Source organism: Zonotrichia albicollis, chromosome 8 (genome assembly GCF_047830755.1).
Source record: "Zonotrichia albicollis isolate bZonAlb1 chromosome 8, bZonAlb1.hap1, whole genome shotgun sequence".
Lineage (NCBI taxonomy): Eukaryota > Metazoa > Chordata > Aves > Passeriformes > Passerellidae > Zonotrichia > Zonotrichia albicollis.
The window spans coordinates 31,054,731-31,068,380 of NC_133826.1; the positions used below are offsets into that span (position 1 = coordinate 31,054,731).

Genomic DNA, 13,650 nt, shown 5'->3' on the forward strand with positions numbered 1-13,650 from the left:
GGGGGAGGTAATGGGGGATGTGGCTGGTCCCCAGGAGGACCTGACCCTCGGCAAAGGGTTGCAGGGGAGCAGCAGCAGAGCTGTGACAGGAGCTTCCCAAGTATGTCCCCAGACTGTCTCTGTGCCCTGTCCTTGTTCTCAAGGACAGCATCTGACGTACTCATTTTCAGCTTCTTTCATTGCAGAAAAAAGAATGGGCCTGGGACGAGAACAAAATGCTCGTCATGCATGATCCCATCTACAGGTAAGGCTGCTGGGTGAGGGGACAGAGGCTTGTGTTGCTCTGCTGTCCCCCTTACCCACACCACACCAGCACTGTGCTGGGCACTGGAGAGTTGCCACCATCCTGTGGAGGACAGCTCATGGAGCTTCCTGAAGCCTCCAGCTCTCCTCCTCCTCCTTCTTCCCAAAAGCCAAGAGCCAAACTGGGAGGCCAAACTGGAGCAAGAGAGGCCCCCAGCCATGCTGGGGAGGGGGTGGCAGGCACCTGGGCAAGGCATCCAGCTCTGTGAGCCAGCCAGGAGTGGGGTTTGCTCTTCTCAATCCCTGGAGGGCTCCTGGGCTGCTGATGCTGTCCCTGGGGGCTGAGCAGAGAAGTCCTGTGCTGCCTTTGCAAAATGTTTGCTGCTGCTGAATCAGCAGGCAAATTTTCCCAGCTGAGGTACAACCACTGCCAAAAAATTCTGATGGGCTTTAGCAGGGATGTGCTGCCGAGGTTGGGCATCTACAGCACCCTGTGCCTTGGGAAGCATTGGTTGTGGCCTTGGCCTTGTCCCATGGGAATGTGGGTAATGTGTATGCTTATATCCTCCTTTCCATTCCGTCCTTGCAGGATATTCTATGTATCTCATGACTCCCAGGACCTAAAGATCTTCAGCTACATTGCCAGGGATGGGTCTAGCAATGTCTTCAGGTGCAACGTCTTCAAGTCCAAGAAGAAGGTAAGATGCCAGATGCACATCTTGCCCTGGTGCCCTCTGGCTGGAGCAGCTGGGGCAGGAGCCCTTGGCTGTGAGAGCCCTGAGGGCTGTGCCAGCCTGGGGGGTGCAGGGGCAGCCCAGCTGCAGTTCCCTGTGCCCTCCCGTCCCTGGCAGAGCCAAGCCATGCGCATCGTGCGGACGGTGGGGCAGGCGTTCGAGGTGTGCCACAAGCTGAGCCTGCAGCACACCCAGCAGAATGCCGACGGCCAGGAGGACGCAGACAGCGACAGGAACGGAGACGACCTGGACGTCCCAGGTATTCTGCAGGGGTGGCGTGGGGTCCCAGAGCCTGGCAGGTGTGGGTCACAGAGGCACTGCCTTCCCATACTGCCCCTGCATGGCTGACACCTCTGGGAAATGGATTTGCACAGCAATCTGGCCTGCTGTGCTCCAGGCTCAAGCTGGGATCTTGCCCAGCAAGAAACCTTCTCTAGGTGTTAGCCATGATCCTCTCAGACATCCCCCTTGCTGAGAGCCCATTAGCAGAGCCCGGGGCTCTGCTCTGTGCTTGGCTGCACACGCTGCAAACATTCCCTCGCTGCTTCCGCACAAGGGGCCCCAAGCACATACCTTCCTCGTGTCCTCTCTGCAGTTCCCAGAATGGACACAGCCGTGTTTGTGCTCTCCCATCAAGCTGTCAGGGCTGCAGGCAGGCTGCAGACCCCGCTCCTTCTCAGCCCTGTGGGTAGAGGGTGCAGGGATGTCTGACTGGGGGGCTGCTGGTCCAGCCCCATCACCCTGAGCAGGGTCCCAGGGAGCAGCCTTGCTCCTTGGCACCGGTGCCTGTGTTGGAGGGGAGGCAGAAGTTCTACGAGAGCTTAGTCAAACCCTTTCAGTGCCAGGTGGGACACTGGCAGGTCCTGCTGCCTGTCTGTGTGTGAATTCCCTGCCCTGCCCTGCCATGCTGTGGGCTGGATCCCCCACATCCTAACAGGAGCAGCCTGGGCTGGGCTGCTGTTTCCTGCTCGCCTCTGTAACCAGTGCTGTCCTGATGACCTAATCATCGGGCTGCCCTGGACCGGTCATTGTTTGCTTTTCCTCCACACAATGTCCCGGCCACAATATGCAGCTCCCTGGGGAATTCAGAGCATCTGTTTTTTGTTTTTCTTTCCCGTAATCTCTTGTTTACCTTTCTTCAGCTTTATCTGTGTTTTCTGTTCTTGGTGGCCCGTTTGTCCCACATCAGGGCTTTTGGCTGCCCTTCCCCGGGTTTGGTGTGCTGGGGCTGGGTGTGTTTTCAGCTGCAAGCCTCCTCCTGAGCTGCAGCAGGCAGAGCAGCCCTGTCTCTGTGTACCTGCCTCCCGGAGGGTGGCTGGGTGGCACGGGGGCGGCAGGACCCGCGCTGGGCATCGCTGCTCACGCCACGGGTGAGCTCAGTGGGCTCCTGGGGCCGTGCCCTGCCCCTGCTCCCGCAGCCTGTCGCCTATCCGGCGTGGAGAGAGCAGCCGCCTCGGCCGAGGAGACCGACATCGACGCCGTGGAGCTGCCGCTGCCCGGAGCCGACATCCTGGACTTCAGCCGCGGCGTCACCGACCTCGATGCTGTGGGCAAGGAGGTGGGTGCACGCCAGGCCCAGGGCGCTGCCCTGCCCTCTCCTCTCAGGGGGTGGCACGGCCCCAGCCCACGACTCTGAGGGCCCAGGGGTCGGCAGGGATTGTGCAGCATTCCCTAGCTCCAGGATCAAAGCCATCGGCCGCTGCAGGGCTGCCCTTTGGCTGGGGCCCAGGGGAGAGAGCAGTCCCGAGGCTCAGCTATGTGCAGCCACACGGAAAGGGTTTGGGGCAGAGCTGATAGGGACTTTTTTCCACAAAAACACGAAAATAAAAGACTTTTTTGATACAGTGGAAATTCCCACGGGAAGCATCAGCCTTTTCGGGAATTTTCTACAAAAGTATATGGGTTGTTGTTGGAACTGAAAAAGTACTGTTTTCAAAGGTTGTAAGCACCCTCAGCAAAGTGTGCATTAGCTGTGAATGCAGCTGCTTCTTTTCTGGGTATTTAGCATGGCTGCTCTGTGCCAAAGCTCATGTGTGCCTTTCTGAGGTGAGTGCCAGGGGATCACACCTTCAACACTGGTGTTTTGCAGAGCTGCCTCCACCCTGAAGATATCCTGACAGCATCACCCAAGATGCTGCTGCCCTCGTCTGCCCAGCTGCCCGACCTGGGAACACCCCTCTCTGCCCACCACCAGATGCAGCTTCTCCAGCAACTCCTGCAGCAGCAGCAGCAGCAGACACAAGTGGCCGTGGCACAGGTTCTCCCCTCTCTTCTTTCCCAGGGGCAATGGCAGGGCTGGGACACACTGCTGAACCCCTTGGGGCTGCTGGAGGCAGAGTTGAAGGCAGGAGCTCCATGGGGAGGGAGCTCCATGAGGTGCTTGCCTGCCATCAGGTGTCTGGGGCCTTTGGCTCTGTGTGCTCCTCAGAGCCCTGCCTCAGTGACTGGTGTGCCTGGACTGTGCAGCTGGCAGCTCATTCTCCATGCAGCTATTTCTCATTGAAGCAGCTCTGGCTGCTTTATCCAACTCATTACCTGAGCTTTACTTGTTCCCTGACCTGCACTGAGCTAGCTGCAATTCATCAACTTTTTTCATGGCCCAAGCGATGGGCTCCAGCAGCCTTTCCGTGCTGCCCCATGGCTTTGCTCCTCTCACATCAGTAAATCAGTATTTGTTGATCAGTTCTGGCTGGGCTGCTGCCTCCAGAGCCCACATGCCCTTTGGGGTCACAGACCCCCTCTGGAAGAAGGATCTGCATTATTGGGGAATCCTTTGTGTCTGTCCAAGTATAGTGTTGCTCACAATCCAAAATGCTCCATGATCCTGGTTGAAGTGTGAAATATTGCACCCCTTGCTCTTGCTCTGCCTTTGCAGCACGTTGTAAATCCCAGTCCTTTTCCTGGTCTCCTGTCACTCCCAGGCTTGCTGTGTTCGAGCTCAGCTCTGCCAAGGACACTGCTGTGGCACCTTGCTGGCCACATTTGGGCAGCAGCTGCCTGCTGGCACAGCTGGCACTGCCTCCTGATACCCATCTGTGGGGGCAGGTGCCCCCAGCTGGGCAGCTTCAGGGGCCCTGCAGCTGCAGCTCACAGCTTGGCAGGTACAGAGAGCTTCCTCTTCTTCCTCAAGGTCACTTTCTAGGGCACAGTAAAATAGCCTTTTGTGTTTAGTGCGGATATTTTTGGTTTTGGGTTATTTTTGTTTTGGAAATTTTTTTGTTTGATTTTTTGGGGTTTTTGTGGGTTTTTTTGTGGGGTTTTTTTGGTTTTTTTTCTGGTTTTTTTTTGTTTGTTTGTTTGGGTTTTTTTGTTTGTTTTTTTTTTTTTTGTTTGTTTGTTTAGTTGTAAATCTGTGCTTTCCTGGTTCCAGTCCTTGCTGGAACAGTTGTAGGAGCTGTGGGTGGGTGCCAGGAAGGGGTGCTGAGCCAAAGTGGCCCCCAGGTCACTGCGTTCCCTTGTGCAGTGTTCATTTCTGGAGTTCTCCCTGCTGGAATGCAGATCAGAGAGCTGCCCTGGGCAGGAGCTCCGGGCTCTCTGGCCTCAGGGCATGGTTCTGGGGACACAGATGTTTGCACAGAGGAGCCTGTGCTGAAATCAGGGTGGTATTGCCCGTGGGCTGCCCGCAGGCATTGCTTCCCAGAGCCAGCTGAGCAGCCAGCTCGCACCTGAGAGGCAGCACCCCTCAGCAGCAGCCTGCCATCTGTGGTGCTCCAGCCCCTCCTTGTGACAGAGGCCACTGGCTGGGCCCTGTTTCTGGGAAAGCTTCCCAAAGAGACAGCTTTTCCAGGGCTGCATGGCCGTGCCCTTGTGCACCCGCTGCACCATCCAGTCGAGTGTGTCTCCTCTGCTGCATCCATCCAGCTCCTCCTGGGCTGCCCTTTCCATGCACATCTGCAGCTCACGTGCACCCCTGACAGTTCAGCCAGTGCTGCCTGCCTGGCCTTGAGCTTTCCATCAGGGAGGCTAGGGGACAATGTGCTGAGTCCTGGTGTGACACCACCCACACACTCCCCATCACATCTGCAGTACGTGCAGGGAATGGCTGCTTCATCACATCGTGGGTTGGGATGCTGGTGAGCCCTGGGAGATGGGCAGGGATGGCCAGAGTTGAAGCCCTCAGCCCTCGAGCAGCATCTGCCCGTGCTCACCCGCTGTATTCTGTCCAGGTCCACCTGCTGAAGGACCAGCTGGCAGCAGAGGCAGCGGCACGGCTGGAGGCCCAGGCTCGTGTGCACCAGCTCCTGCTCCAGAACAAGGACTTGCTGCAGCACATCTCACTGCTGGTCAAACAGGTGCAGGAGCTGGAGCTGAAGCTGGCGGGGAACACGACCAGTAAGCGCTGCCGCCCCTTCCTCTCCCCTCGCAGCTAGCCAGGGCTGTGGGGGACATGCATGCAGGTGTTTTTCTTGGGGCTCTGTGTGCATTTCCAGTTACTTTGTTCAGAGGGATATTTGTGCCCTTCTGGCCTGGCTTGTGTGTGTGCATGCATGCAGCATGGGAAGGGGCTTGGGGAGGGCTGTATGGACAGGTAGTCACCTACCTCCATCAGCTGTATGTTCGCTTTCCCCAGTGGCTGCATGCTCCAGGCCAGCTCCATACCTGCCCAAGAGTCCCTATTTGACCTTCCATCTCCAACAGATGTGGCCATCAGTGCTCTGCAGGAGCTGGGCTGGAAGATAGTTAACTTCTTGTCCCGGAGAACTGGCCCTTTGTTGGCCAGCAGCAGCTCCTGGCATTAGTGACACCAAATAAGCCCCTCAAACCAGCAAGAGTGGAGAGGCTGATACTCAAACGACCCCAGACTGTCCTCCTATGGCCAGTGTGCAGCCAGCTGCAGTGGCCAGGGGATGCCCAGGCAAGCTGGGCCTCTTAGCCGTGCCCTTCTCTTGCAGCAGGCTCCCAGGACAGTCTGCTGGAGATCACCTTCCGCTCCAACGCCCTCCCCGTCCTGTGCGACCCGACCACCCCGCAGCCCGAGGACGCGCACCCGCCGTCGCTGGGCCCCAGCTCGGCCTTCCCCAGCAGCATGGGCAGCCCCATAGGTAGGAACGACTGTCTGGTGAAGCTGGAGTGCTACCGCTTCCTGCCGGACTCGGGGCCGCCCGCCCCGGAGCCAGCCCTGGGCAGCCTGGAGCTCATCAAGTTCCGCGAGTCGGGCATCGCCTCCGAGTACGAGTCCAACACGGACGAGAGCGAGGAGCGCGACTCCTGGTCCCAGGAGGAGCCGCCGCGCCTGCTCCACGTGCAGCCCAGGCAGGACCTGGGCGACAGCCTGGAGGATGAGATCGCGGTGTAGGGGTCAGCAGGAGGTGGTGCAGAGCAGCCAGGGCCTGCTGGAGCTGGGGGGGACCCCGGCCGCAGCGCCGTGGCCCTGGCAGGGATGGCACAGCCCAGAGGGAGGGGGGCAGAGGAGGGAGCAGGAGGATTCCAGCGCCCGGTCGGGAGTGTGTGGAGGTGAGGATGGAGCCGTGCCCAGGGCGTGCCGTGCTCCGGCACGTGTGGGCTTGTGCGCTGAGCTGCAGCATCCCTGCTTTGCAGCAGACAGAGCTGACAGCTCCTTGTGCTCCCCCCCGGCCCCGTCTCCCTTCAAACTGTGTGTCAAGGTCAGGCAGAGGTAAGGGACTTCTCCTGGATCAGCCTCTGCTGCTGCTGGGGAAGCACTAAAGCAGAGGAGGGGTTTTACTGGGGGAATGGGAGAGCAGTCTAGGGCAGTGAGCAGGGACAAGAGGCACTGAGGGGGCAGCTCCAAGGTGGTAAGCAAGGACAGAGCAGCTGGTCTGGCTCTCGGCATGGTGGGCAGGGTGGGGGACAAGTACAGGGCCATGCTAAATGAGGGTTGGTGATGATGCACTGTCAGAGTGGGTCTGTGAGTGAGAAGTGAGCATTGAGGGACAGTGGGGATGAGCCTGGAAAGGATTTGAAGAGGTGAGATGAGGTTGCACAGGCTGGCCAGGTGCAGGTAGGTGTTGGCAGGGGGATGTGTCACTTTCAGGACAGGGTTTATCTATGCCAAGGCAGGTGGAGGGCGTGCAGGCTGTGCAGCAGAGAGGAAGGCACAGTGCAGTGTGGAGCAGGGAGCCAGGGCATGCAGCATCAAGCTGTGGAGTGTCCTCCCCCTCATCATCTAATCCTTTGGCTCCTTGGCGCAGCTGCCAGGTTTCAAAGCCTTTTTCATGCTCTCAAGTCGCATTTTCAAGCGCTTCCAATCGCTACAAACTGCCTGCTTTGCTTTATAGACAAACCCTCCATTTCCAAGCAGTTGTTTTGCCCCGGACCAAGGCTGGGAGCTGCAGTGCTGGCACTGGCATCTTCAGGGCTGAGCACACTTCCAGCCTCAATGGGGAGTGAACTTCTGGTGGTGCTTCATCACACCTCTGGTTTGCACCCTCTGGAAAAATGGATCCAGGATCTCAGGAGTCCCCCACTAGCCCTTGAGACACTTATGGCTGAAAGCCATCTGTGGGGGCCTCCAAGGGACCCAGAGCTGTTCCTTTTCTGCAAACACTTTTATCACTTGCCTGGTGCTGAGCCTCTAAGAGGCCAAGATTGGAAGGGGTATGAACCAAAGTCCTGATGTCCCCCCTGCTTCATGTGGAAGCACTCGATGAGGTGGGGATTTGGCACAGTTGTCTTCCTCCCCATCCTCCCTCCTATCCTGCTTCTGCTTTGCTTTGTTGCTTCCTTGCTGCTCTCACCTTTGCCAGCTCTGTCTCTGCTCAATCTGCCTGCAGCTAACCCCTGGCTGACACCACCTCTTGCTCTCCTCCAGGGCTTAGCCTGGCTGCTGAGCAAAGTCCATCACTTCTCTCTGCCCTGGTCCCTTTGGGACTGAGAGCTGCTGAGGGGTGTGTGTGTGAGCCCCTGGGGTCAGCACAAGCTGTGCTGTGCACCCTCCACCACACAACAGCACTGGGTGGACTTTAAGGTGCTAGAGGGTCTGGTGGGAAGGAGAGAAGGACATGTTTCAGTGTCCCCAGCAGTGCCCTGGTGTCCAGGGAAGCTCTGCACCAGCCACAGAGCAGGCAGGGTGGGAGAGGGTGCTGTTTGGCACATGGTGCTCCTGTCCCCCAGGCACCACTGCCTCCCTATGCCCTGTGCCACGCGGCTGTGTGCCAGCCCCTGTGCCAGGGACCCGACGTGCCACTGCCAGCTCGCAGCAGTTGGAGCTGAAAGCAAGGGTGAGAGGTTGCTCCAGCTAGGAGGAGGAAGGGAGCATGGCAGCAGGCACAAGGCATGGTGCTTACAGGGTAGGGAGGGTTGAGCTTGGACAGGGATTTCCATGTGGGCAGAGAGATGGTTCAGGGGAAGGAGCAGCAGGAGCTCAGCTGTACCCACAGGGCAGGTGAAGGGGGAGCCCAAGAGGAGCAATAACAGGCCAGAGGTCTCCTCCAGGCTGGGTTGCCTCAGGAGGCAGGTGGGAAGAGCCATCTCCTGAGCCCCTGCCGCAGTCCATCCCTGCTGCACACACAGAGCTCAGGCCGTGTCCTGTGAGGGGCTGTCAGGACCAGATGTGGCCCCAGGCTGCTGCCCCACGCTCTGCCCACAGGGGACAGGGGCAGGTGCCCCACAGGCCAAGGGGGTGCTGCCGGGGCCGGGTGGGATCCTGCCAGCCTCGTGCTGCACCATGGCTGTACACATGTAAATGACCCCTCCTAAGTCAGTGCTGCCTCCAAGACTCCTCTCTAGCCTCTCACTTTTGTTATGGACCTTGACAGGGGTTTTATAGCTATATTTTTTGTCCTTTCTTTTCCTACAACTGTCATATTACTAACTGTTGAATCTATCTGGGAAGCCAATCTGTGAATGTAAGTGCACTTAACCCTTGGGTGTTGTCATCAGTCAACTGGCTTTTGCTAAATAAATCTTTCTATTTCTCAAGGCTTTCTGTTGTCACTTTCTTCTCACTGACTCTCTCTTTCTGTACTTCCTTCCCTCTCCATGCTGGGTGCCAGCACCAGCAGTGCATTCTCTGGCCTTGCAGAGACCCCCTCCAACCTAAGTTTCCTCTCCTGTGGGACCCCTGCTTGTGGTGCTAGCCACAGGATGCCCACGAGAGCAAGATGCCCAGAATGTTGCTGGGAGTAGAGGTGTTTCAGTCTTGCCCTTCAGCCACTGCACAGCACAGGGCTTGTCTCAGGGCTTGTCTCAGCTGATCCAACAGCTGGAGGGTGCCAGGGACTTCCTGGCATCTGCAGAGCTCCCCGCAGAGATGCAGAGATGCTAATCAGCACTTCCAGGGGCTCGGGAAATTCTTGGCAGCTGGAGAAGGAAAAATAGGGAAGAGCCTCTCTTAAAGGATGGCAGAAGTGTTGTGTAGGCAAAAGCAGGAGCTGACTGCTCCTGACCAATTCATTGTGCTGCTGGCAGGAGTGATGGAGCAGTGCCCTCGCGTGGCTGCTGGGGCTGCACGGACACTGCGGGGGCTGCAGCCTCCTGTGCCTTGAGCACCTGCTCCCCCAGCACCTCGGGCCTGCAGCGGAACCCCTGGAAGGTGTAGCACTCCTGGGAGCTGTGCTGGGTCTGAGTCTTGAGCAGCCATGGTGTGGGGAAAGTGGGGCAGCACAGCATGCACTGGTGGCCACGCTGGAGCAAGCTGGCACTTAGAAGCAGTGAGTTTGTCCTGGACCATGATGCTGGCTCTGCTGCTGGCCAGCCTGTCCCTCTCAGGGGCTGGAAGTCATCTGAGGAGCCAGAAGAGAGCTCTTCAAGAAGCTGTCAGGCTGCTCACACTCCCGAGAGCTGGTGTCCAGGCTGGAGGAGAAGCTGCCCACGCACTGCTGGGTGGCTCTCTTGGTGCAGATGGAGAGCTGTAGGATGAACCCCAGGGCTGGCAGATGCTGCAGGTGCAGGCAGGCAGCTCTCTGTTCAGCAGGACTGTGGGGCCACAGAATGCAGAGGAAAGGGCCTGCAGTGAGTCGGGGGTCCCTGTAAGAGTCCAGCCCACCACGAGGCTGGAGCAGTGTTGGGAACCCTTCCTCTCTGGCTGTGCCATGGGGTGGGGAGGTGGTTGTCTCTGTCTCAATATGGGCCCCCGGATGCAGAGGTAGAGCTGGGCAGAGGATGCTGATGGGAGCGAGGCCCCAGAACAGCACCAGGCTCACCCAGGAACTACCTGGGGCCGTCACACAGACCCACTCTGACATGGAGGCAGCCATGGGGGTTTGAGCTGGCACTCCTGGGGGCAGCCCCCACAGCTTCAGGGACTCTTGCTGGGAAGACATGGGGGAGGAATCCAGTGTAGCTCAGAGGTGGGGTTTGATTGCAGAGCCCTTTCCTCTGCAAGCACCCGCTGCCCCCCACCACAGAGATCCAGCCTGGGCTGAACTGAGGGAGCCATGGTGGGGTGGGCAGTGCAGAGCCCACGCCATGGGTGTCCCAAGAGAAGGTGCTGTGACTTCACCAGGGTGTGGCTGGCAAGGGACTCACCCCCGTGTGAGTCCCATCTCTTCAGGTAGCATGACATACCTGAGCAGGGGGCTGGCAGCACGCCTCAGCTGGCAGTGTGCAAGGGACAGGCCTCAGCCCTTGCCATTCCCCTGGTAAATGCTTTCTTGCTCTCTCTTTTTCCACAACCTGCTTCCCAAGTCGCTTGGTGTCAGGTAAGAGAAGCTCTCTGTGTTGGCAGTGCCAGCGTGGGGCCCTGGGCTCACTCCTACCCTGTCTTGCCCCACACTGGTCCCCTGTGCATGCACTGCCCTGTGCAGCCCTGGCATCGCCTGGCTGCCCACAGCCTCTGCAGGGCTGTAGGCACATCCTCCCCGTCCCCAAAGCTGTGTTCCCGCAGTGCTGCTGGGCCGGCCCTGCTGGGATCCCCCTGCAGCCTGACTCACATCCTCTCTGTTCCCTTGCCCCCTCCAGTGGACCAGAGCATGTTTGAGAACGCCAGCGCCGGCACGGCACCCACGCCGCGGGCACAGCACATCCCTGCCGCGGCGGGCACCGTGCCCCAGCCCTGCCGGCCCGCCGGCAGCCAGCACCTGCGCAACCTGGGCAAGGCCATGGGTGCCAAGGTGAACGACCTGCTGCGGCGCCGGGAGCCGGCCGGCCTGCCCGCCGTGGGAGCCATGGAGGTGAACGCCAGCGCGGGCGCCGTGCTGGGCACGGGACAGCCGCCCGCTGAGCACAGGTGAGTGTCCCCGCAGCGAGCGCCCCGTGCCAGCGCCATGGGGCCCAGAGCAGGGCTGTATGCAGCTGTCCCTCTGTGCTTGCAGGGCTGTGGCACTGGAGGCCTTTCCCCGGCTGGAGCCCCCGCCCCCCATCACCAAGAAGCGGACACCGCGCGCCCTGAAGACCCCCCAGGACATGCTCATTGCTCCGCAGCCAGAGGGGACCGGCACCAGGGGTGGCACCGAGGAGCCTCCTGAACCACTCCCAGCTCACCCTGAGCCCACAGAGGAGCAGCCGGGGATGGGGGACCCGTCTCCTCCAGCATGCCTTGGTGTCCTCGGTGTGACAGGTGCCCTAGAGCCCAGCGGGGACCAGCCCACCAGTGCCCTACCCGTGCCCGACCTCATCCATAAGGGCAGCCAGGAGAGCCAGTGGCAAGTGGGTGAGAGGGCCACTGAGATGTCAGCCAGCACAGAGAAGCCCTCACGGAGACAGGGGCTGGAGAACGAGCCGGCAGCAAACACAGGGCGGCCAGAACCACGTGCCTCTGGCTGGGAGGTGGAGGGGGCCCATCCCGACCTACTGTCCTTTGAGTAGCAGTGGGTAGCTGTGATAGGGGTGCCATGGGGGCTGGCTCTCCCAGACTTGTCTCTCACTGCCACTTGTCTTTTTTGGGGTGATTATTTTGGAAAGGGGGAAGTCTTGGAGTGGAACGAGCCATTTGCTGCCCAGTGTGGGCTCTGGGGAGCCATGACAACCTGCTTCTCCCCTGATTCCCAGGAGGGGCACAGCCTGTCCTGCCATGGCTTCTGCAGCCCCTTCTGGACCCCTATTCACCCTAGTCATGCCAAGCTCCTGTCCTGCCACAGTGCCACTGCCACCCTGTCTGCAGCCAGGAGCCTTGCTGAACCGGGAACCAAGGGGCTGCGTGGGGGTAGAAGTGCCAGCCTGCCCCAAACCCCATCGGCTCTGCTGGATGGGGAGCGAGCATCCTGTGAGCATCCCACATGCACCACACACTTCCCTGTGTCTGCACTGACTGCCGTGGTCCAGAGGATTTCCCAGCTTACACCATGTGCTTGCTGAGATACCCCGTCCTGGGGTACCAGCAGGCTCACCCAGCCCTGGTGCCAGGAGCCAGGACAGCAGATGTGTCCAGGGCCTTCTCCAGGTGCTGTCCTCATGGTGTTACTCTGCTGAGTGCCATCTCCTTGCACTGGAGCCCCAGATGCACTGGGCTCTGGCAGGATGCAGGGCTGGGCACCTGGGGCTGCACAGCTGCTGGCCAGTGAGCTCTGGCAGGGAGCTGAGCTCTCTGTGAGACTCCCTTCCGGCTCCTGCTTGTTTCCTGGTCTCATCCCAGCCACCATGGACAGAGCTGTCCAGGCAGGCAGCCCTCTCCATAAAGGGGAGTCACTGCTCTCCTTTATTTCCTGAAACTGTGGTCTCTGCAAGACTGGGACACACAAAGCCATGTGGTCCCTGAAACTGCTGTATGAGTGTTTTGCCATGGATTACAGGAGGAGTTAGCCAGCCTGGGGACATCTCAGTCAACGCAAGGCAGCAGCTGTTAGATGGAGCTTTTTGCTTAGAGCTGTTATGTACATCCTCACCACAAAGGTGGTTTTCAGAGGAAAAGCTCCAAAGCCCCACGTTGGGTTGGAGGAACCTGGGAGCTCATGGGTGAGGCTGCTCACAGCTCTTTCTGGGCCATACAGGATGGTTGGGCTGAAGAAATGTCTTCCACCACCCAAAGCCATGCTATCCCACTGGAGGAAGGAAGCTGTGAGCAGGGATCCCCTCACCCTGGGAGCAGCCCCCCATGTCCTTGCTGTTGGTGTGGGGATGGCACTGGGGCCCTGCAGCTCTGCTCTGGGAAAGCCCTGCTTAAGAGTGAAGGGATGCAGAGTTGCACAGAGCCCATGTTCAGTGCTGAGGTGTCACACACCCTGACAATGTGATCACGCTGTGCATGGCCACCTGCACCCTCAGGCACAGGGGTGTGTGTGTGCTGCCAGGTCTGCACTGCGGTGTAGGTGTTGATGGAAACCAGGACTTGCAGCCCCTCTCTGAAGAACCAGTATCTTCAATCGCTGTGATCCCAAGGGAACCTTCGCCTTGAGGGTTGTCACTCACAGCCGGTGAGATTCCAGTCCCTCTATTTATGTTGTCAGCGTGCATGTGTGTGGTTTGGGACAAGAGATGCAGATTGCACAATAAATTGTTTTTGTCTTTTGTACCTACTGATGTGTGGCATTCCCTTGATGGGAGAGGACACCCTGCACGACCCTGGCGCCATCCTGGTGGGGAGCCAGGGGGCGGAGGGGGAGTTTGGTGGTGCCCTGACTGGGGTGGAGAACGTGGCTGCCTTGCTGCGCTTGGCACCACCGGGTGATGGCTGGGCTCGGGCACAGGGCACCGGATCCTGGGGTGATGCGGTAATGGGAGCCCGCCGGTGCCTGGGCCGAGGGGACGGAACTCCGAGGCTGTTGGGGGTACCGGAGCCCGGGCTGAGGGGATCGGACCTCGGAGCACTGGGGAGACGGGACGCCAGCGGAAGCCCTGG

The 13,650-nt window shown here is 59.4% G+C and overlaps 1 protein-coding gene across 5 annotated transcripts in view; it reads left to right on the plus strand.

Annotated features, from left to right (window-relative positions):
* Positions 1–13,323, plus strand: part of NOS1AP (nitric oxide synthase 1 adaptor protein) — a 43,777-nt gene extending 30,454 nt beyond the window's left edge. Inside the window, exons 4-12 of one of the 5 annotated variants that reach the window (XM_026797216.2) lie at positions 171–244; positions 833–941; positions 1,095–1,236; positions 2,396–2,535; positions 3,067–3,234; positions 5,144–5,309; positions 5,873–6,019; positions 10,836–11,103; positions 11,189–13,323. In XM_026797216.2, coding sequence (XP_026653017.2) covers positions 171–244; positions 833–941; positions 1,095–1,236; positions 2,396–2,535; positions 3,067–3,234; positions 5,144–5,309; positions 5,873–6,019; positions 10,836–11,103; positions 11,189–11,681 — 1,707 coding nt within the window. In that variant the 3' untranslated portion in view covers positions 11,682–13,323. Of the gene's footprint in view, positions 1–170; positions 245–832; positions 942–1,094; positions 1,237–2,395; positions 2,536–3,066; positions 3,235–5,143; positions 5,310–5,869; positions 8,856–10,835; positions 11,104–11,188 lie in introns of those variants that run through there. The other 4 variants (XM_074546511.1, XM_074546512.1, XM_005493601.4 and 1 more) reach the window with 4 other exon arrangements.
* Positions 13,324–13,650: the final 327 nt, after the last annotated feature.